This window comes from Acanthisitta chloris, unplaced genomic scaffold, assembly GCF_000695815.1.
Source record: "Acanthisitta chloris isolate BGI_N310 unplaced genomic scaffold, ASM69581v1 scaffold1876, whole genome shotgun sequence".
Taxonomy (NCBI): Eukaryota; Metazoa; Chordata; class Aves; order Passeriformes; family Acanthisittidae; genus Acanthisitta; species Acanthisitta chloris.
In genome coordinates this window covers 193514-215604 of record NW_008677582.1, presented here as the reverse complement: position 1 = coordinate 215604, position 22091 = coordinate 193514, and the positions used below count along the sequence as shown (strand labels likewise).

General features: G+C 38.1%; 1 protein-coding gene across 1 annotated transcript in view; it reads left to right on the top strand.

The window, feature by feature from the left end:
- LOC103803981 (RNA-binding motif, single-stranded-interacting protein 3) overlaps positions 1 to 22091 on the top strand; it is a 341464-nt gene that overhangs the window by 257222 nt on the left and 62151 nt on the right. The window contains exons 6-9 of the mRNA XM_009076562.1: positions 601 to 707; positions 11700 to 11746; positions 19121 to 19217; positions 21781 to 21831. Of these exons, the coding sequence (XP_009074810.1) occupies positions 601 to 707; positions 11700 to 11746; positions 19121 to 19217; positions 21781 to 21831 (302 nt within the window). The remainder of the gene's footprint in view (positions 1 to 600; positions 708 to 11699; positions 11747 to 19120; positions 19218 to 21780; positions 21832 to 22091) is intronic.

Here is a 22091-nt window from a genome sequence, read left to right as displayed (position 1 = left end):
AACTATTGTATTCACACACACCAGTTCTCACTTGGAGAGAAAAAGGGGTTTCTCAGTTGCCAACTTGCTTAAAAGAGGAGTTAAGAGGAAAAGAAAGCTAATTGGAGTGTGCTTGGCAAAAGTCTCTATTTTTTCTGTTTATTCAGATTTTTAAAGGATTGGGTGCTGAGAAACACAGAAATAGTGAGAACACTTATTCCTTGAACAGGTTCTTGCAAAGTTTTTACAATGAAAACAGAAAGCTGCTTTAGTAAAGCAGTGTTTATCCTTGCACTAATGCTGATCGTGAATACGTGTCTAACTTAACTGGAACTAATGCCTGACTATACTGTTCCACTACAGCAACTTAACGTTCTGCGTAGGCTGATTATTTTTTCAACAATATTTGCTAAATTCTTTTAAGGGCTGCCAGTATATATTTTTTGAAGCTTAGTTAATAAGAACAGCTGCCAGTGGAGTCAAGGCTAAAAGAGGCAAAAAATATCTGCAGAAGGCAAGATTTTACTTCAAAAGATCAGTATTACAAAGCACTACTGTTGCTGGTATAATCACTTTCTTTGGGGGGGATGCTAATATAGACTGGGTTTCTTGTCTTCACAGCCCCCACTGAGCCTTTGCTGTGCAAATTTGCTGATGGAGGGCAAAAGAAGCGCCAGAATCAAAGCAAATACACACAGAATGGAAGGCCGTGGCCCAGAGAAGGAGAGGTAAGTGCCACGCGGCAATTATTTTCCTGGGGTTTGGCAGACGTCAGCTGCAGACCTGGAGGTCTACCTTTCAGGGCTATGAGGAAATCAGATTGCACACAAAATACAATGGTTCCACACAGAAAAAGCTATATAAGCAGTGGGGAGATGGAGGGTTATGATAATGTGCAGAGTGTAAAGTTACAGGAAAGGAGAATTTCAGAGCTTGGTGTGGAACTGCTCAGCCTGGTCCCACCATGAGCGCTCTGCAGCTGGAACTGAGCCCCATTTTCTCTTTCTGGTGTGCCATCAGCACCCCTGGTCTTCCTTTTACAAAACCACTCAATTTACAATGAAGCGACTGAACAATGTTATTTCCTCCATATAGTTCCTAGTGATAAAAGATCATTAGGGAAAACTGGGCTGTTCCAAAAGGGAGAGATACATTTCCACATTCTGATACATGGTCCATGTAAAAGTATTCCAGAACTTTTCTAAGCTGAGCTCTTCATTCTGTTCAAGCCAAACCAGTTTACAGTAGCCTCAGCTACATCATGTGTACAAAGTTTTAAAATAAAGTAAGCTAGTCTTTGCTTTCTACTCTGCTGCAAATAGTCTGTTACTGGAGTTTCTTTTTCTGTGTTCTCGTACATGAAGTGTCTCCAAATGTGGGTGAAATAAGAAAGGAATTTATTTGACTCTTCTGGAGTTTGTTTACTGGTTTTGAATGTTATTATAGGACAAAAACTCTTGAATTAATAAGTTAGATCTGATCATAGTATCTTCTTACATGTGGTGATAGCTATGAAGCCTGAAGGGCTTACAAGTGTTTCTGTCCTAAACAACTATTCTTTGTGTTTATGATTGAGACTTCAAGGAAAAAGAGTATGTTGCTCAATTGTAACCCACTAGAATACAAGTTGGTGGGGGTTTTTCCCCCTTTATTTTTTTTGTTTTGTTTTCTGGGCTTTGCTGTATTTACTTCAATTTTACAAATCAAATTTAAAAAAAAAAGATTGGTATTTCTAAGTTGCATGTTTCTAGAGGATTCCTGCTTTTTTGTAACTACTTGATTTTGTTAACTGATACTTTTCAGACCATTAGTTTATGACATATATACTCTAGCACGATTGGTGAGCTCATAAAACAGACAAACCTTTTGAAAACATAGAAATTTCTCCCACCATCAAGGTAGTTATTGTACACATTTACTACAGGAGATTTCAGAAGTCTCTGAAAGTTCCTTGCAGTCTCATATGCTGTATGTCTCAGAAAACTAAGATGTCTTCTTAGGAGCCCTTATAGTTAGTGATATTAAACATCTACTGAGGAACAAGTGCCCACGAAGTACTTCAAGCAGTAGACTCAGGTCAGCATATACAGAGCTTGAAAAACAAAGGTCTCTATTTAGGAGACAATAATAAACCCTCAGTAAGGTAAACAGTCCGTATTTTAAAGACCTCTAAATACCTGTTTAAGTAGTAAATACCATCATAGCTATTATCTGCACTGTTCTATATTTCCTTCAGTTTAAATCAATAAAAAAAGGTAATATAAGGTGAAAGCCAGGAAACCACTATTATATCTATGGCCTCAGGGCATCAGGTTACTACATCTTGTGCAGTTCATTTGCTGCTAGTAGAGGGGTGCCTATTAAGCACAGTGATATCCTGGTGACCTAGAGGCAGGGTGTGGTTGGTGTGTTTATCGCTTAAGAACTAATTTTCAGTGCTGGGCAATGGCATTCCTTCTTGTTGATCACAGTCAACTACAGAGCTGTTGTCACGTTATAACTACAAGTATGGAAAGATTGTAAAGATACAAACTCAGAAATATTTCAGGCTAGATTTTCTCAGATTTTCTCTATTTACTAACATCTGGTTAATACTTTGCTGCACATTGGATATTTACTACTCAGAGCATCAAAGACAAGAATGCATGTTCTCTTTTAGGCTCACTCGTTTATTGGATTAACTGGTTTTAGTTTTCTTATTTCCAATGTAAATCTTTCTGTATAATCACTTCTATATTTTACATGCAATAGGGTTTTTTTAACTCTTTGTCCTTTAATGATCTTATTCTAATACCATTCAGTTGTTCTCTATGTAGCGGCACTCAGGTAACCATCCTACAATTACTCCTGTCAGCTTTAATTTCTTTCAAAAAGAACAGGCAGTGAGTAGTGAGAAATAATTGATATATGACAAGTGTCATAGTTCTGATTGCAAATGGGATCTGGAAATACTCTGCACATTTCTACTTTCTCTTGGTTTCTTCCCCAAAGAAAAGTAATGAAATAGCATCCAAGAGATTACTCCCTTAGTATTTCCACCCTGGCCAAATCCCATGGTATCTAGACCAAGATGCATTTTGGCTATTGTTCAGATAAGCCTTTGCATTCTTGAATACTTACGTGAAGGGCACTTCTAAAACATCTGAGGTTTAATCAGCATTGGCACTGTGCATGCATGAGGATTATTTCTCGGAAGGGCTGATCCCGAACAAGTGATGCTAGCAGTTCTGTCACTGGCCTCAAACTTGAGCATGCAAAGTAGAGACAGACAGCTGTGCCCAGTACCCTGCTGTAGGGAGGAAATGGCAGGAGATGTAATGGGGAGGAGCAGGTTTGCTGCAGTGTTTCCTCTCTTGCTATGCTGTTCTCAGAGGTCTTGCTCTCTTTTTTGGAGAGCTTCTGCAGAATTTTATGAGGGGATTACTTTTTTATGTTTTTTAAAAAATTTTCACATCATACTGCAATAGAAAATCTTATTCCTGTCATATTTGTTTTGTAGATTGCTTCATAACAATATAGAAATACTTTAGTTGGCTGTTAGATTGGCTTCTCTTTAAAAGTCAGGTCGTTTCTGAATTTCTCTATGGCTTTTTGTGGGAGTGGATGGGTTTGGTGCTTGGTTACTTGTCAGGTTGTAACTTGGGAAGAAGGCAAGATCTTGAATAGCACTTTTCTTGTCCTTACCCTTCCACTCTTGAAGTCTCAGGAAATGCTCAGCAGATTTACTGAGACATTTAATGGAGTGTTTGTGATGGCTGACTACTTCTGGACTAAGGAGCTGAGAGCTTAGGTTAGTGATGGCTTTGTATAAGGCTGTCAAATTAGGCATCTAACTTAAAGGTGCAATAAATGTACAGTGAAACCTGCAAATGCTGGAAATATTTGCAGTGATATTCTAACCTAACAACTGACATAATTTATGCACAAAGTTCAGTAATGCTTTTTTTCAGGCTAGTTTCTCCTGAGTCACACTGGTTTAATTCAGCACTCTGTTTTGAAACTTGCCCTGGCAAGATCATATTGAGATGGTGATAGGGATAATCATATTCAAAGTCTGTCTGTAAAATATTTGATTTAATTTACCTCTAAATTGCAATTGACAAGTCTAGAGGTGAGTGACATATCTCCCGAAAAATGTTCATTAGCCAAAAATGCACCCGGGGAATCAAGTGAACTCACAAATTGAGATCAGATTGGAATAAAAACTGCAGCATAATTTTTTCAACATAATCGTCTATTGCAGATTTATGGAAACCTTTTTTGGTTATTTGGAAATAAAGTCTTTTTGTACATGTATTCAAGAACAGGTTTATATGAAAATTATCTGGTAGAAAGGAAAAATTTGCCCAAAGTTTATTATTGTTTACTGTTCTAGAAATTCTAGCATTTCTATATCTGGTCAGCCAAAAGTGATTAAGATTTTTTTGTGCAGTCACAATGTTTTGAAGTCTTTGATATTTCATTTGCAAGTTTCTGTAAAATTTAGACCATTTAAATATTCTCATTGTCTTTCTTGTAAGAAAATGTCACTATTACAGTATTGGTGCATATATCACAACAGCAAGATGCACCATTGAATGCAGCCCCCTTTGTCATTGAATTTGGTCTGATGTCTATAGTGATATTTAATAACTGCCACCAGTAATTCTTCTATTGATTTTTTTTTTTTTTTACTTCTGGAATCTGGGATACATTTTTTTTGTTTCTAAATAGGCAAGAGGTTAACCTCCTTCTCCCCTTTCTTCTCTTCCTCCATTTCCCCTTTCTCCTTTGTTTTCTTTCAAGATCAATTGATGGAATACCTAAAGAATTAAACATGGTTTAAATTCTTGCTGTAAAAAGTAAGATGACCTAGCAGTTTGGGAACGTTGCTTTTGTGAACAGTTTCTCTTTTTGTCTGCTACTCATTACAACTTTGTCTAATGCAAACAGTAACTTAGAGAGAAAAACATACAATAGGTAATTTGAGAGACTTCCTGAATTTTTGTAAAGTCAGTAGCAGTGAAAGGCTGAAGCCATTTATCCTGGTGCCAGTTGTCCCTTCTTTACCAGTAACATGCATTTAGAAATGCTTAGTAGTTCTGTGCCAGGCGCATTTATAACTCAGACATAGATTGGTTTTATGCTTCCAAGGAGATCGGTACTATTTAGTTGTGTTCCATAACCCTCAGTGTCTGTGGCTGTTGTATTTTATACCTAGACAAATAACTTTTATTTCCTGTGAGAGACAATTTCCAGTTCTGTCCAGATAAGCAATAGTACTCTTGTATGTAAACCACTGACAAAGACATTTACTAGATATATTTAGCATGCCAGTTAAACATTGGTACTTTGCATGCTTGTTTTCAACAAAAGCTTAGTTTAGCAAAGAGAGGAGTTGAACCCAAAAAGAAGCCTACTGAGAGGGAGAAGTAGAAGCCTAAAGATAGGTGAAAAGAGATATGTGACCAATAAGTGAAAAGATGAAGAGCAATGAGTTAAAAATACTTCATGATTCAAGATATGAAGAGCAATGAGTTAAAAATACTTCGTGATACAAGATAACTGTCATTGTGGGCAACATGTTGAAAAGGTGCCTTAGTGGCACAATCACCAAAGACCCATTTAAAGGGTTGGATTTTGAGCTTATAAAGCACATAGAAATATTTTAACTAATGACCTATATGAAGTTACTGTCACTGAAATCAGGATTTTAGAAGGGACTGGTTTTGCTCTTAATAAGGGCCATGGTTTTGTTAAAATAGAATCAACACTGTACCTGTCTTCAGAAATTAGTTTTATTAGTTTTTATTTGCTTTGAATTTCCTTCTGTGGTGAAACATGTTATGGCATTTGCCCCAGAGATTTTCCTGCAGTTGAATATGCCTCCAAATTCTGCTACTACGGCAGTGTTTTCTTAGGCATAATAAACAGATAATGGAGTCAGAGGGAAAGGACATATCTTTTTCTGCTGTATCCACAACAGATACCTGGTGGGCTGTCATTTTCAGGAGTGCTGCAGGCCTTCCCTGGAAGTCTTCCCAACTCACTGTAATACACACATCTAATGCTCAGATGTGACTGTAATCCACAGCTGATACAACACTGGATCAGGCTGATGGTAAAATGGGTGTGCCAGATCCCCAAAAGCAGATGGTTCATAGACCTGAAGATGGCAAGGTGAAATGTATGAGCTGGCTGTGGAAACAGGATAATTATGTTGTATTATATATGTCCTCTTCTTTTTTTTTTTTTTTTTGTAGATTTCAACACTTATCGTTTAACTGATCAGATAAATTGAAGTGGGAACAAAGTCCCTTGGCCCCAGGAGCAGAAGCTGTGTAGGTCAGACTTGCAGCCCAGTTCTGTAGGGCAAAGGGGCTGCTTGTCATTCATTTGGGTATCTGAACTTGTCATTGTGTTTATCAGTGCAGTCTCTGACCTTCCGAGGTTCATAAATCCATTCCCAAGTTTGACATAAATATTATATTTTTTCTCTCCACAACCACTTTTTTTTTTCCTTAGAACTTGCAGCTGTTTAAGGAGCACACATTACTGCAAAATGCCCTGTTACTTTCATATGCTTCTATATAGCTAAGAGGTGTTACATTTACATTCTACATTACTCCTTCTCTGAAAAAGAAAGGGTTTTCTGAAAAGGAAAGGATTTTTTTTATTCAGAATTAAATTCAGAACTATTTTTAATAATCTGGAATATTTCTGACAGAACTGTTTAAATAATCAAAGGAAGGAACTCTGCCAAATTAACTTTACTGGAGACTGAGCTTATTTATTAAATCAGTATTTTAAATTAATCTCATTTATGTTGATTTCTTCCCCTTTACTCTCTCTTCCTCCTTCAAAGAGTTTCAGTCAGTATCTGCTGTCAGGGTACAGGAGAACCTTTTGTTGTGATGCCTGGCAGATATTAGCAATGGAAACAAAACAAGTACAGCAATTTTAGTGGTGAAATTTGAATTGATTAGCCAAGAGCACACCCATTCCCCTGGGTGTCCTCCAGTGTGAATGGATGAAAGTATGATTCACAGGAGATGGGGAAGAGATACTTACCTTCTGGTCTAACTCGCACATCAGTCCGCCACAGAAAGCCCTTGAGTCCAAGTGTACAACCTTGGCTTTCCAAATCTCACCTTAAAGAGGAGAAATCCAGGGGACCTTCTCTTTGGAAAATCCACCACAATCAAGCATTTCACCCCTTTTTAATTTGTAGGCCTCTCCAATTTGGTACTGTGGTGCAATATGAAATCCTACTGTGGCAGCAGCCTTGCCTTGCGCTGGTGCTCCAGCACTGGGCATAGGGTGGCCAGGGCAAGTTCAAGGAGATGATGTGGAAGTCTCACCTCTGAGGAATAGGCATAGCACATCTCTGTAGCAGGTCAATTTTGTGGTGAATTGTTGCACACAGTGGTGGAAAGACATGTACACCAAGAGTAGGTGGTGAAATGATGGTGAAGTTCTTCATGAAAGCTGCTTCCCAGCAACACATAAGATGATGGAATGCACAGTGAAGTTCTTCATGAAAGCTGCTTCCCAACAACGCATAAGATGATGGAATGCACAAAAGATGCACAGAAGAAATTGGTCATTTGCAGGTACTTAGGTTTGCTGGAAGACAGATAATGCACTGGTAAATGTTCTTGTGAGACATCACAGAGGTTTGGAAGAGAAGCAACAAACCCACCTCATTTCACATGATATTGAAGATGTGATCATTTTTTTAATAATCGCTCCACAACTTAATCATTTCTTTGAGAGATTTACAAATCCAATTTACATAAGAAATGCAAATGTGATGGTCTAAGAGTCTTCTTAATGAGGCAAATGTGGTCATTTATGTTCAAATCATAACAAAGAGAGGGAAAAAAACACCAGAAACAGAGCACTTTGTCTTTGCCCATGGAAAAGTTTTCACAGTAAAGTGTTGAACAAAGGCCTTCATACTTCCTGGGGGAACTCTTACCTTCCAAAGGCTTTTTTTATATTTACTGCTCTTTATTGAAGGAAAGAGTTTAAATTTGAAAAAAAGTACAGACCGAGTTTCTTGTTCTTCGAATCTCTTTGTTCACCAATGTCAATAGTTAGAAGACTGCAGCAAAAAATAGCAAAAATTTTCATTCCTTTGCCTTAGGTTCTGACACTTTGGTAAAAATAAGAGATAAGTTAACTCATGTGGTTTAAATAGTCTTTTTTAAAAATCAGTATTTTAAACAATCTGGTTTTATTTTGTGTCACCTGAAACATGAGCAAACCTGTGGATGAAAAGACCCAGAAGAAAACAATCTTCAGCACAACAGAGGACAGCTATAGAGTCATCAGCCAGTGACTTGATATAGTTCAGCTTGTATTAAGCACAGTGATGGCTATATTCAATCCTGGTTTTGACAGAATAAGCTGGACCTCTGTCACTTGGAAGTCTGAGGCCAACCCTAATATTCTGTATTTGGTATTTTTGGAATTCCTGTTTGTGTGCTATGGAGGAAAGTGCAGACAATTTTCCAGTAAGTTATTATTGCTCATCAGTTTTTATTTGTGATGAATGAGGATGCTTCAGACCATAAATCTTTGACTGGTCCAGGCTAACCGTTGCCACTTCTGGGCTTCCAGCCAGCATAATTTTTTAGGGAGGAATTGCATAAGTCGATGAGAAAGAAGTAAATAGTCCTGTGTTAGCAGCTATTTGAAATAGCAGCTGTTTAAGGCTATTCAGCAGTGGGGGATATTAGCAATATTACTGGGCCAACTGTAGGTGGTTACCATATGCACGTATTGCCACACGCTGTGTCCTGCTTGTCTAATGTGAAACTTTCATTTACTGGCAAATGTGATGGTGATATTTATAGCGGTCACTGCTGAAGTGCTTGAACGGATTCTGGTAATCTGTCTCCCTGCAGTATGGATATGAAGCATGGATAAGGAGATGAGTGTCTAGCCTTTCATATTTTGTACTCACCCCATTTTGTTGTGTGTTCCCTATTCTTAATACCAATACTATGTAGTGGGCATGATGCTAATACATAGAGAATGGAGTACGTGCAATTTGTCTGCATGTACCTACACACAGATCTGGGGTGCGGTGAGGTTGGAGGGCAAGCTGAGGGGCCATGCAAGGACTGTGTGCTTAAATATCCATGAGGAAAGTGACTGAAAGCAGCATAAACATGTGTTTGCAGGTCGCACATGGACAGTGAAAATCATTAGGGCTCCAGTAAAAGACCTGCTGCTGTTTGTCCCTTCTGCACCCTCATTAATATTTATGTCAAAGAAATGAAAATATCACCAATTGTTCATTTTTGCCTTTCCTCACAGACCTCCCTCCCTCGTTGCCACTTTGTCCCCATGTCACTAATGCGAGATGTGGGATATGATGACCTCTGATCCAGGCAGCTCTAAGGACCATTAGATCTAGAAACTCCCTAGTTTAGAAAGCTTGGGTCTCTCCTTTCCCAAAAAATTATAGGAGGTTTTTTCCATAAGTCTTGAGTAGATGTGTGATGAGATGTTAAAATGTCAACACCTCGATTTATAGAGAATATCTTAAGTTTTTTTAAAAGCATTTTTTTAAAAAATAAATTGTTAGAGCTAATTTTTCTGTCCCCCTAGGGCTTATGCATACTATTTAAGTTGTCTTTACCAGTGCAGGAATATAAATAGAGAGCAATAACAAATTTTATAAGTGTTGAAAAAAGAAAGAAAAACAAGACAGGATTTTTCATCAAAAATGTATTGCAGACAAAAAAAAATATGATATTAAAGTTTTATTGTCTCTCTTTTATGTCGAACTGTATACATTTCCATTAGTAATTAAAGCAACTTTACCAAACAGTGTAATATGTTGAGAATGTATAAGACATAAGAATATAAAACCAAGTTAAGTAAGGGATGAAAATTTTCTAAGGTAATTTATTTTTTACATCAAAATTAGTAGTGGTTGTGGTCACTCTAAATTCTGTTCTTTGACATTTTAAACTTGCAGAAATAGCCATTTTATTTTTCTTTGGATGAAATGAATACATTTTTTAAAATAGCCCCATGTACTTGGCCTTAGTCTCCTGAATTATTCTTTGCTTCAGATAGACTACATATTTTATTAAAACAGTGGCATTTTCATATAGCAAAACATTTGCCCTAGCATCTGCTTAAAAGAATAATGAGAAAAATATACAAATTTAATAAAGACATGGACATTTTTTGGCAACATAAGGTAGCATGAAGCCTAGCCTTTCGGATCACAAATTATTTTTGGCCTCTAGAAGCTTGGACCATCTCCTCTTAGACCAGTGTGCAGCTGCTGGGTTAACATGCTCTTCCAGGAGTGCTGCCCACTCTCTGCCTGCTCCCCACCAGAGCATTTACCCTGGCTGCTCACCTGCCTGCATGGGAACCAGCCAAGACCAAACACTTTCCTGACATGTCTGAGCAGCCATCTGGAAGAGGGCAGATGCCATTTTTCAAAAGTACTGTGGTAGACAGGTTATGGGGCATTAAAAGCTCCCAGCAGGAGCACAGATCCTGCCACGTGGTTTGCAAAGCACCTGTCCTTGAAGAAAATGCTGCCATGTCCTGTCTCAGGCAACAAGCATATATGACATGTATGACAAATGAAGAGAAATACAGTACATTGGGGAGGGATCGTGCCATGGTGTTTTTTTCAGCTGCTCCCAAAGGGAAAGCAACACCTTGAGTAATGGGAGTTCCTCTTCTTTATGCTTCTAGCCCCGTACAAAGGGCAATTTCTTCCCATCTTCTGGTTGTGTCATACACTGGCAAGTAGGGAGGGGGAAAATAGATAAGGAAGACAAAAAATCAAGGCAAATGCAGTATGTGTGAGGAGAGATTGTCAGTTCCACATCTTTAAGTAAATGCTGGGGGGAAAAAATGGTCCTTCCTGCATGACCCTAAGTGCTGTCTTGGAGCATAAGGTGGAGCAGTAAATTCAGTCTCCAGCCCTGCTCTCTCACTGCCTTTCCTGTGGTACCTGTGGATATGTCTGCTAATGGTAGCAGTGATGACAGTTACTAGCTGGACAATGTTTTGACACTGCCAAATCCTTTTACACAGGTCACCATCTGCCTGGTGGTAAATGGCAGTTGAAAACCTCTATGTAGCACATTAACAAATTTCTTTGCTGTCCAGTCCTCTGAAGTATTTTAAAAGCCTTGTTTAAAAGCTCAAGGTTTTCTTCTTCACAGCCTATTTTCTGTTTCTTGTCTCATGGTAATGAATTAACCATAAGTATGAGTGACACCACAGGGAAATGGTAGGCTGGGATCATGCAGGATGTGACCTTTGTAGGAAAGATGAGACTCCTTCCAGAGAAGTTCTCATGAAGTTGGCTTTGGAATGTTTACCAATACCTGTCTCACAGGCAGCTGCGGGATTTGAACCTGTCTTATTATAGTGAGTAATCAGCTGTAAACACATTGATCTCAGTGGAGTTATTAACTGATACGGGTGCAACAAAAACACCATTTGCCCTCCATGTTGTAGCAAGATGACAACCAACAGGCTGAACAGATCTGTTTCTCAGTGATCTCTCAGGCAGGGGAGGTAGCCAATCTGTCCATGCTGCTTTGGGCCATCTGAGCTTCCCTTGAGAATTTAGATTTCCATTTGAGTTGCATTCAGTTTTTGTTCATATTGGCTTAGAATATGTTTCATGTCTTTTTTTTTTTTCCTGCAGTAATAGTAAAAATCTGTTTTTCTTCCCTAACTATGTGCAGGCTGGCATGGCTTTGACTTACGATCCAACAGCTGCTATACAGAATGGGTAAGGAATGCATGTTTTCTTATGCCTTTTTAAAAATTATTTTGAACACCATTTTCTGTTTTCTCTTTCTGTAGTGAAACAAATTCACTCAGTCATATTCTGTCTGAAGCATGTAATGCTATATTGTCAAGTTCTTCTTTTAGTTTCCCTTTTCTTTTTCTGCCCTCTTGTTTGCAATATCCATTTGAATGGGAAGTTATTTTTCCTAATAGTTTCCATCTCTATTTGGCAAATGATAGTGGATATTTTTTTAATCTCTTTCTGTCATGAAGTAGAAACCAGTAAAGTTTCCCTTTACTGACTTCGCTTTTGTTAAAATAATCATAGAAGATTCCAGCATATTTTGGATAATAGAGCTATTACTTCATCTGGGGTTCTCTCTGCAGGCTGGCTGGCTTCCATGGCATTGTCTGAATAAAAGTGCCAGATAGGGAGAAAGCCTTAAATTAGTATGTAAGCAAATGGGACTTAGGGGTAAAATTCTGAGCAACACTCTTCTTCATTTCTCAGCTACCATTTGCCAACATGAGGAATTGCAACTTTTTCTCAAATTGAACGGAGAAATTACATCATCATATTATTTACCTGCATGATTACATTTCCAATTATGTCATGAGCTAGAAAAAGCTATCCTTGAAATCTATCTTTCCTTTCAGATAGGTTAACAACAGTTTGAAGAGAAGCAGGAGGTTCGGATAGTCACTCTTAAATCAGAGAGATGTTTGATATAATTATCAAATTCCATGCATACTCCCATCTGTGTTTTCCATCTGAAGGGAAAAATTAATTGATATAGATAAGAATAGGTTTATTTGTTAAATATTTGTTAGGGCATTGCTAGTTGAAGCATTCAGGAAAAACTCTAACATTCTTAGTAGTTTAAGAAAAGTAAAATCAATAGTTATAGTTAGTGTGTTTTGCTTAATTGCCCTTCACAAACAGTAGTTTTATAGGACTCACATTACTCCCATGTTTTGATGGAAGAGGCCAAACTCAGAAGAAAAGAGAGTTTGGAGTTTGTGATTTCAGAATCCTCTGGTTCTGTTTCCCTGTTCTGACCTCCAAATGACCTCTATTGTCATAATTTTCAGCTGGTAAAACATATTAGTCTATAAATAAAACCATCACTGGTTCATAATCCACCAGTGTTTCATGCAAACAACTGGCTTTTATTTCAAATAAATTCCTGCATATCAGTTGTGTGAATGTTTTGGAAACTGTAATTTGAATGCTCCCTTGAGACTAATATCATTCCACTTCAAGAATAAATTTTTTTGAAGTTATGTAAGTTATCTCAGACTCACACATTATTTGTATCAAAGAGTACCCCTGGTGTTCAGGTGTTCAGGCTGCTCAGATGGTTTGGTCACTCAGTTGTTTGAACACACTGTCACTGATCAATGGGAAAAGAAATAGTATCCAATGGAGAATTTTAGCTCTGCATTTTTTTAAATATTCTTTTATTTGTAAAGCAAGAAATAAGCTACAGTACCAGATATCTCTCCAAGAGTGACAATTAATTACCGCTTTGACATATCACTTCTTTCTAGAGTGTCAAAATATTTTCAGTTTCATCAGAACTAAACCATCATTCAAAATGCTCTTGTGGTGAGATCTTGATTGTATGCAGTAGCATGAGGAGAAGCTCTTACTATGTGGAAAAATCAATTTGTCCATCAAAAATTGCACAATTGTTTTTCCGTCCTTTGGTTGCAACTTTAAAATGCTGTAACCTAAGGATCACCAGGACCCTTTGGTTACACTGGATTTTCTTTATCTCCCCAGCGATTCATGTAGTAGTCTCTATGTATCCCTCACTTATAAATTTTTACTATTTTTAATAAACCTGTTTACTTGTAAGTACAATAAAAATGTAGCTCATGGGATTTGTTTTCGTTAAATCCAGGAGCACCTCGATGCTTTGCTTGTAAAATGCATGAATGCAATTTGTTGCTTGCTGACACAAGACACAGGCATCACAGCAAGTGCGTGGCCATGGAGACTTTAAGGCTCTTAAGCACTAGGAAGTAAAATAGGTTAGCTCAGCTGTCAGTGAAGGGCAAATACATTGCTCTTCCTCACTGTAAGTACAGTCTGGAGATGAGCACAAAGCTGCTGCTTGCAGCCCCCCACTGTGTTGATGTTTCGCCCACACCCACCCTGCACATAAAATACTGCATAATACTTTGGCAGTAAGGTGGGCCAAGCCCTTAAGGTTTGCATGGAGCAATGTTACTCAGAGACCTGTAAAACTTAGACTGTACTGCTACTCCTTGTAGCAGTTTAATGATCTGGTGAAGCAGGTGTTGACCCTGCACACAGCTCAGGACTTGTTGGTGTGCTGTGATAAGCGTGAGTCACTCAGACCTGTGGGTGCCCACCAGTGTGGAGCTTAGTGAACTGAGGCTGGGGATGGGAAATGAAAAGATACCAAAGTCAAGGTGGTGATTCAGAAGAGTTATAACTTACCAATAAAATTAAACAGAAATATTAACTGCACATGCTGACATCTACTAGAGTTCTTTATAGAACCTTTATATGGTTGATAGATGCATTTTGATGCATGTAAGTCCACACAGAATTATATGGAGGATGAAAGCCTACTAGAGAGACGTGTCTGCAGGTGTCATGGAATGGTATTTAATATTTGCAGTTTCTGAAGAGGCATAAATTATATTCGTTTTTGAGTTGGACCATAACCAAGCCTCAGGGAAGAATCTAGACTCTTGTTTCCAAATGAAAAGGTGGGTTCTCATTGCTCATGGTGTGGTACTATCACTTTTATTACTGTATAACTGCATATTTGCCTTGAAAATCTATAGTAGGTATAAAACAAAAGAGAGTGAGAAAGAGGCTTTCACTAAAAATAACTAAGATTTTTTCCCCACTAAAGAACAGATAATTTTCTTCTGAGTCTATTACATTGTAAAGCTTGATTCTCCATTTCATTATATTGTTTTTATGCTCATGTAGCTCTGTTTAAGCATCCAGTGGAGTTGCATCAGCATAAAACTAGTATAATGGAGTGGAGAATCCAGCCCGTAGTGTACCATAGCATTGCAGTATGAGTTACTGAAGGTATGGTAAGCACATAATTCAGTAGATAAACACTTTCCCCCTGCAAATCTCTCTGTGCCTCTTTTTTTTTTTGTTTTATAATCAGCCTTTTCTGAATTGCATTGACAAAGGTACTCAAGTTTTATTTTGGGGAGTAGTATGCCTGTTGTAATATGCTATTGACTTTTCAATTTGTGACATTAACATTGTTTTAGTAGTTTTATGCACTCATACAAAGAACAAGATAGAGCTCTTGTACTTGCACTGTAAGGAAGCTCATTTAAAATGTTCCTGAAGCTTGAGTCCTCCTGGCCATTTGACTAAGACTATGATGTACTGTATCAGTTTAATATCTGATATCTAGGGGACTATACTGTGCATTTGCTGGCCAATGGGCTCAATATTCAGATAGGTCTTTTCCAACTCAAACATCTGACTGTGTGGCTTATTGCAACAGAAAATTGCTGCCTTGATAATGCTTGGTAATACTCTTACATTATGTGAGCCCCAGGATACTATTTATGAATCTAACTTTTTCAGTACTGCCCGCAGGCACAAGGCATGAGCAAATGGTGTTTATTGCAGTGCAAATAGGATCTTGCTCTTGTGCAGATTCTGTGTGGAAGCTTGCACATTTCCCCATAGGATGGGAACCATATGGATTTTTTTTCTGCTTCTTGGCAGGGAAATAGCAACCAGACATTGCAGATAATGCAGTCCCCAAATATGTAGGGAGGGTTGATGTAGCAGGGGAGTATGTGCTTTGTCTGTTAAGCAAGAGAAAATGTTGTTAAAGCATTGCCTCTGTGTGCCTGATGATGTCCTGGAAACATGGTTCATTTTAACATCTCTGAAAAATGTATTCTTTTGAGCCCTTTATAAACCCCTTTTCAGGAGCATCTTTTTGCCTCCTAGTGATGAGTTTCCCCTGTGCTTACGGAACCTGGGCATGCTGAAAAAGTCTATTTTTAATACAAGGGTGATGTCCATTTTGCCTTGCCCTTGTCACCTGGACACTTGTGCTTCTAGCATTGCAACTGCAGCTGAGGAGCAAGGACAGTATCTTGCACCTGCAAAAAACTGCACAGAGCATTATAAAGATGCAAACTGCATTTGCAGAAAATGCATCTGAGCCTTTTGGAGACGTCTCCTTAGAGCTCACAGGTCAAATACCACAAAGCCTACAGCCCTCAAAGTACCATACTAGGTACTGTGCATAATTTAATATATCTAAAATGAGTCAAAGCCACTATAATTCATATCTCTTTCCACTCCTCTTTCTGATATAGATATTCTGATGACTGAGAATCCTGTATTCTTTTGAATGAACTTACAGCATGCATCTTGCACCTCATTTCACCTCACCCTGGTCCAAAACAAACAAAAAAAAAAAGAAAAGAAAAAACAAACCTCAACAACAACAAAACAAAACAAAAAGAGAGAAAAAAAAGTAGAGCGTAAGACTGAATATGGCAATGCCACCAGCTGCAGATCTTGTTGGCATGCTGTAGGATTTACACCAGAACAGGCCAGTCTTGCATTTTTGTGGCCCCTATCTTTTATTAGAGCACCAGCATGTTACTTGTGCCAATTCAATAGGGCATGAGCCTATTTGTATCTAAATGGAATTTAGGGAGATGCCTCTGTGTCCCATGAGTGAGGACATGCTGAGCCCTCTTTCTCAACAGGCCCTGCCATGGCAGTGCATGGCTCCAGCACTGTGGTAGGTTGAACATCCCATGCCTGAGAGTGGCTCCTCTTAATTCTGTCCCCAGCAAGGACATCCCCTATCCTCACCATACCGCTCTACTTCACATGTGGCAGAGATATCCACGTCCTTTTTTTTAAGATCCCTTTGGCCACAAGTAGCACTGTGGCAAAAAGACAAGTCTGTCTCTGGATGTAGGAGATTCCTGATTTCAAGATGTTTGCCCTACAGCCTGTCACAGTGACACAGATTGTTAAATTTGATTTTTTATTATTATTAAAATTGAAATATATGAACTGAACTTTCTCACGTTGTCATTTGCGGCATCACATTTTCTTCCTTTCTCTTCCTTGATGCTTTGGTGCACAAATTTTCACCATATAGTTGAGTGTCCTGATAGTATGTTTTATTTGATGCTTATTTGAGAGTGTTCCAAATGGTGACAGATAAATGGTGTTGGCAGGGGTGTTGGAAGAGCTGTATTTTTCACATTACCATAGTGTATATTCTAGAAGCTTATGTACGATTCAGATAACTGCATCTCTAAGCTGAAACTGAAATGGCGAGCTGTCTGTCAAGGTCTTGGATTAGCACACATTTTCTGTAAATTTGTTAGTATTTGCTGGGATTTATTGGAGAGTTTATTCCAAAAGAGTCAGCACTACTTCCAAATGGAAAGTTGTTTCTCTCCTGTACTTGTCTTTGTCCAAGCAGTTCATATGTGGTATGAGTATGAATCCAGCATCAGTGCCAGGCTGATGAATGGAATGAAAACAGAATGAACAAAAATCTGTTATTTTCTCAAAAGAGGTTTAGGTTACATTGTATTTTAGTTTTAGAGGTTTCTATGTATTTCTATGCATTATACATTTTACCCATAGACTAAATTCTGTCAGTCTGTCATTGACTGTTTTCATGTGCTGCACACAGCATTTCTAAATTCATCCACTTAGCAACAGTATAGCCCTAGTGATTTCTGGTTAACATTGATCTGGGAGAAGATCTCTGTAAAAGGACTTAGATAATATGCATCATGCTAATGCCATAGATGCACCCAGCTAGTGGTGTAAAAATCCTTTCTCCTCCAGTGTTGTGTGAACTTAATGTTTGACATAAGCCGTGGGATACAAATGCCTCTAAGTTCTCATAATAGGGTATACATAAAATCAGGCAAAGGCACAGTTTTAAAATAGTCTCTGTGCGAGCACTGTAAGGGCAGATAAATGGTCCTAAAATAGCATTATATTTCTATTAAACACTCAGACGCCACCTGCTGCTTTTGGCATTTTAAAATCTGATTTGGAATAGAGAGAACAAATGATTGCTTCTCTGCCTCCCTCTCCCCTCCTAACTTCAAATGTTTCTGCCCAGCCTTCAAAGACAGCAGCCTGTTTTTCCAAGGCTATTGGTTGAAGTTGGTAGTTATTTGAGCCTGCATCCAGAATGAATGCATCCAGTCTGAACTAGACTGATTAGTACTAAATCCGTGATGCCAGGGCCATCAGGAAATAAAGCACTTGTTTAAACACCGGTAACGATTTTTTTTTTTGCATAGCTCTCATGGAAAGCTACTGTTGATTGCCTCAGAGTGGGGAGGCAAAAGAAATAAAACAACCCAGGGAATGCAATCCACTTCACTGTGCAGAATCTTGTGTTACTCATTGCTGCATGCTAGATGAAAAGGGTCGGCATGAGGTTTAAATCAGACAAGAGAACACTGCGCAAAAGTGTTTCTCTCAGAGTCCAAAATACCATCATTTCAACAACTATAAGACCACAAACATTTTTTTAAAGCAATTTTGTTGTTGTGGCTTACAGTTAAAACTGAAAAAAAGGCAAATGCAAGAATCTTTACAAGCACACACGTAATAAGTACTTACACAACCCAACAGTAGTGATATTTTCCAAGTGATAATTTTATCAATAATCATTAACCCACAGGGAAGGAGAAACAATATTATAACATTTGTTGCCATCAAGCAAGAGATAGAGCAACTTTTGTTCATAGTATGCAACGGTGGAAATAAAACCAACTAAATCTGAGATTTTCAGTGGTGCCTGGGGCATTTAGCCTCATAATTCCTCATACATTTCACCAGACGAAGGTTTTTTTTCTCTCTGCCTAGATGAATATGAAAATTTCAGCCAGAGATTTTGTAGCCATCCTTTAATAAAATAATTCAGGCATGTATAGAGAATGTGTTGTTCTCAGCACTGAAGCATTAAGATCTGAAAAGAAAACAGTACTGCATGTAAAAATGAAATCAGTAATATTGTCTTCGATATCACATAAGAAATTTCCTTTCAGTAGCTAGCACTCTGGAAAATCAGCTGTCTTTGCATTTCCGATAATTGCATCTTGTATCGTGAAGTTCTATATTTGTGCTAGTTGAAGTGAAAAAATACGCTTTGTGTAAATATTCCTCCTCTTTTCCATTTTCAAGATCTGCTCAATGGAGCCATCACATCTTCTTTATTGTGGTTTTGGGAATAGATGGACATAATTACCTGTGTAGACTCTTTTTGTCTTTGCTTGAGAGGCAGTGAGTTAGTCAGAGCCTCAGCAGTCTAAAGGTTCAAAAAATCTTGCTCTTGTTCTTTGTTTGCAGATTTTATTCTTCACCGTACAGTATTCCAACAAACCGCATGATTCCACAGACATCAATCACACCATTCATTGCTGCTTCCCCTGTCTCTACATATCAGGTACGTCAGATTTGCACTTGTCTACTATGTTTCCCAGTTAATTATGTTTTGGATGTGGATGAAGGCAGAGTGTGTACCGCAGAAAATTGTGTGAGTGTTTGCACTCCTGAGTCACACTTTAAACAAAGGGCTTTCTAGTAATATTCCAGTATCACTAGGTGTAGAGTTTTAAGTGTTTCTTGCATTCTTTACAGTAGTAGTAAAAGCCACTGTAATTTTTTATGTCAATCAGCTTCTCTAGTAAACAACATTTTGCTTAATTTCCTGTTGACAAGACCAGGAGCTTATCATTCTTCTTGAAATGTTTTCATTTTGGCTCCCGTTCATAAACCAAATTTTTTTTTAATGTGCTTTTTTTATAATTTATGTTGATGTCATTGTACTTTGACCTTTTGACCTCAACTGCATTTGCTCCGGTAACAGCTTCTTTTAAAAGCTCTCATTTTTATCCAGTAATCCCTGACAAAGCAAATTACTTCGGGATAACTGTCCTCATATCCTTCTTTAGTCTGCTACACACCTTGTCGTTCAGGATTTCTCTTTTCAGCGTATCCCTCACAGATCTCCACTGGGAAATTATTGTCTTGTTTTGGCTTTCTGAGATAGAAGTCAAAACCAGGTTGTATTGTTTTATTGTCAGCCAGTCTCTGGGAAGATATCACTTCACAGAAGCTGGTCATTGGCTATATATTTTCCAGTTGTAGTTATTTCTGTCCTGTGGCTTCAGTGCTCTTCCAGTCCTGAGTCTTACCTGAAATAAGCTACCCAAACTTGCAAAGCTGCATGGCGAGTTGTTCTTAATGTTAGGGTTGGTTTGTTGGGAGTGGTGGTTTTGGGATGGTATGCTACTGCTTACAGGTAATTCGGAGAGGTTACTGAGCTTTAAACTTGATCTTCAAAAATATTTGATCCTTGTGATTTTCTTTGACCTTTGTGTTAGTTAGCCATTTTAAGATGGCTATGTAGCACTTGCCAAACGAAAGTTATTATGATGAGGTAAATTTCAGTAAATGGCAACACCAAAGAGGTGTCAGTGTCAGAAACATGTGAGTGCAGCTCACATGCATTTTTCTCAGTAGCAAAGCTGGCTTAAGAGTCAGATTTCTTCCCTCATATTTAGGCCACCCAGCTACTTATTCCTAACATTGCTCCACAGTTCAGAGTTGCTCCTTTCTCCCATTCTGGTTTGGACCATTGCATCAGTTTGTGGTTTTATATGTTTGCACCAAAACCATTCAATTTTTTTTATTTTTTTTAAACCTGTATAATTCTCCTTAGGTAGTTTGCAGTGTAAGCCCAAAGGCACTTGCCTTGGCACCAATAAAGAAATGGAAGAGTGCTAGAGTAGGTGCAATGTGCAGCAACAAGCTGTGACAGCTCTAGAGTATTTTAACTCATGGGGATTCACAACATGAAATTTTGTTCTAGAGGTGTGTTTGCATGTCCATGTGCTAGGTTTGGTTCTAATGATGTTTCACTAAACTTGCTTTTCAACAAAAAATATGCTTTAGTAAATATATATAAATGTTGAAGCACACAGATATACAATTAATTCTTACCACTTTCTTCATGACCAAAAGCACAGGGCATCTGGAGAATTGAGACTTTGTAGGTTTCTCCTTGTTATTCATGCTCAGTGTGAGGTACTACATGCCCATCTCTGTGAGCCTGGGGTAGCAAGTGAGGTGCATACTGATAGTTGCAGCACAGCTACATTTTTGTGTCCTTCTCATGTGTTGTAGAACCTAGACTGATGCGAGAGGAAACTAGGATACACAATTCTTGGAGTTGAGTCTGAGTTATGATATGATATGGGCCATTCACACATTACACAAGAGAGACTTATGCCTCAGAGATGCCACTATAAATATGCAAACACTCTGTAATGTATTTAATTGTTAGTGAAATTGTTATCGCCTTGGAAAATGTTACATGTCAGTCATAAGGCAGAATAACAAAGACTTTGGTGAGACAAATGGAATTCTGGTGGGAACACAAGCTAAGAATGATCTTGGAGGGACAGAGACTTCTTAAGCCAGCTTTTCCGTGAGAGCTTTCAATTAGAATAAGCTTCAAAAACTCTGAATTAGATCTGCAGTTCTTACTGAAAACAGTATAAATCATTCTGGAATATCTTGAAAGTGTTATACCTTTAAAAGCTCATACAGAAACTTCTGACAATAAACTTTGAACATTTTATGTCTCCTGCAACTGTCAGTTGGAATACATGTTCATGATTACACTGATGAATGAAAGCAAACAATAGAAATGAAGAAAATAGGATAACATGGAATATTGAATACTGCTTTGTGAGATAAAATGGTGTGGATCATAGAAGGGATGCAATCACTCATACTTCTGACTTTGGTAGAAAACATTATCACATGAAATTTGAAGGCTTTTTCCTTTGTCAAGAATTTTATGAAGCGTAAATTAATTTTGTGTTATGTGGCTTAAATCTTTGGATAAAATCAGCTCCGTAGTTGTAATAGAGACAATATTTTCAAGCAAATCTTTTAAGTTTTCAACTTTTCTGTACTAATTAAAAGTGTTTGATATGCAGGTCCAGAGTACTTCATGGATGCCTCATCCGCCATATGTTATGCAACCAACAGTAAGTGCATGCTTGCTTATATCCAGCTAAAAATGCTTACATTGTAGCCTCGCCATGCTTCTCAGCCACAGTCCCAGGTCATGTAAGAGCAGCATACTGCTCCCTGTGACAAGAGTCCTCTGGTGTAAAGATTTTGTTTCTTTAAGGAGCACCATTTGACCATTTGATTTAGTGGAAACGGGAGGATGGGTGATATGTTATCTTATTGCATTGATTCTATGAGAGTAACAAGTTCTGAAGTGTTGCCTCTGAAGCTCTGC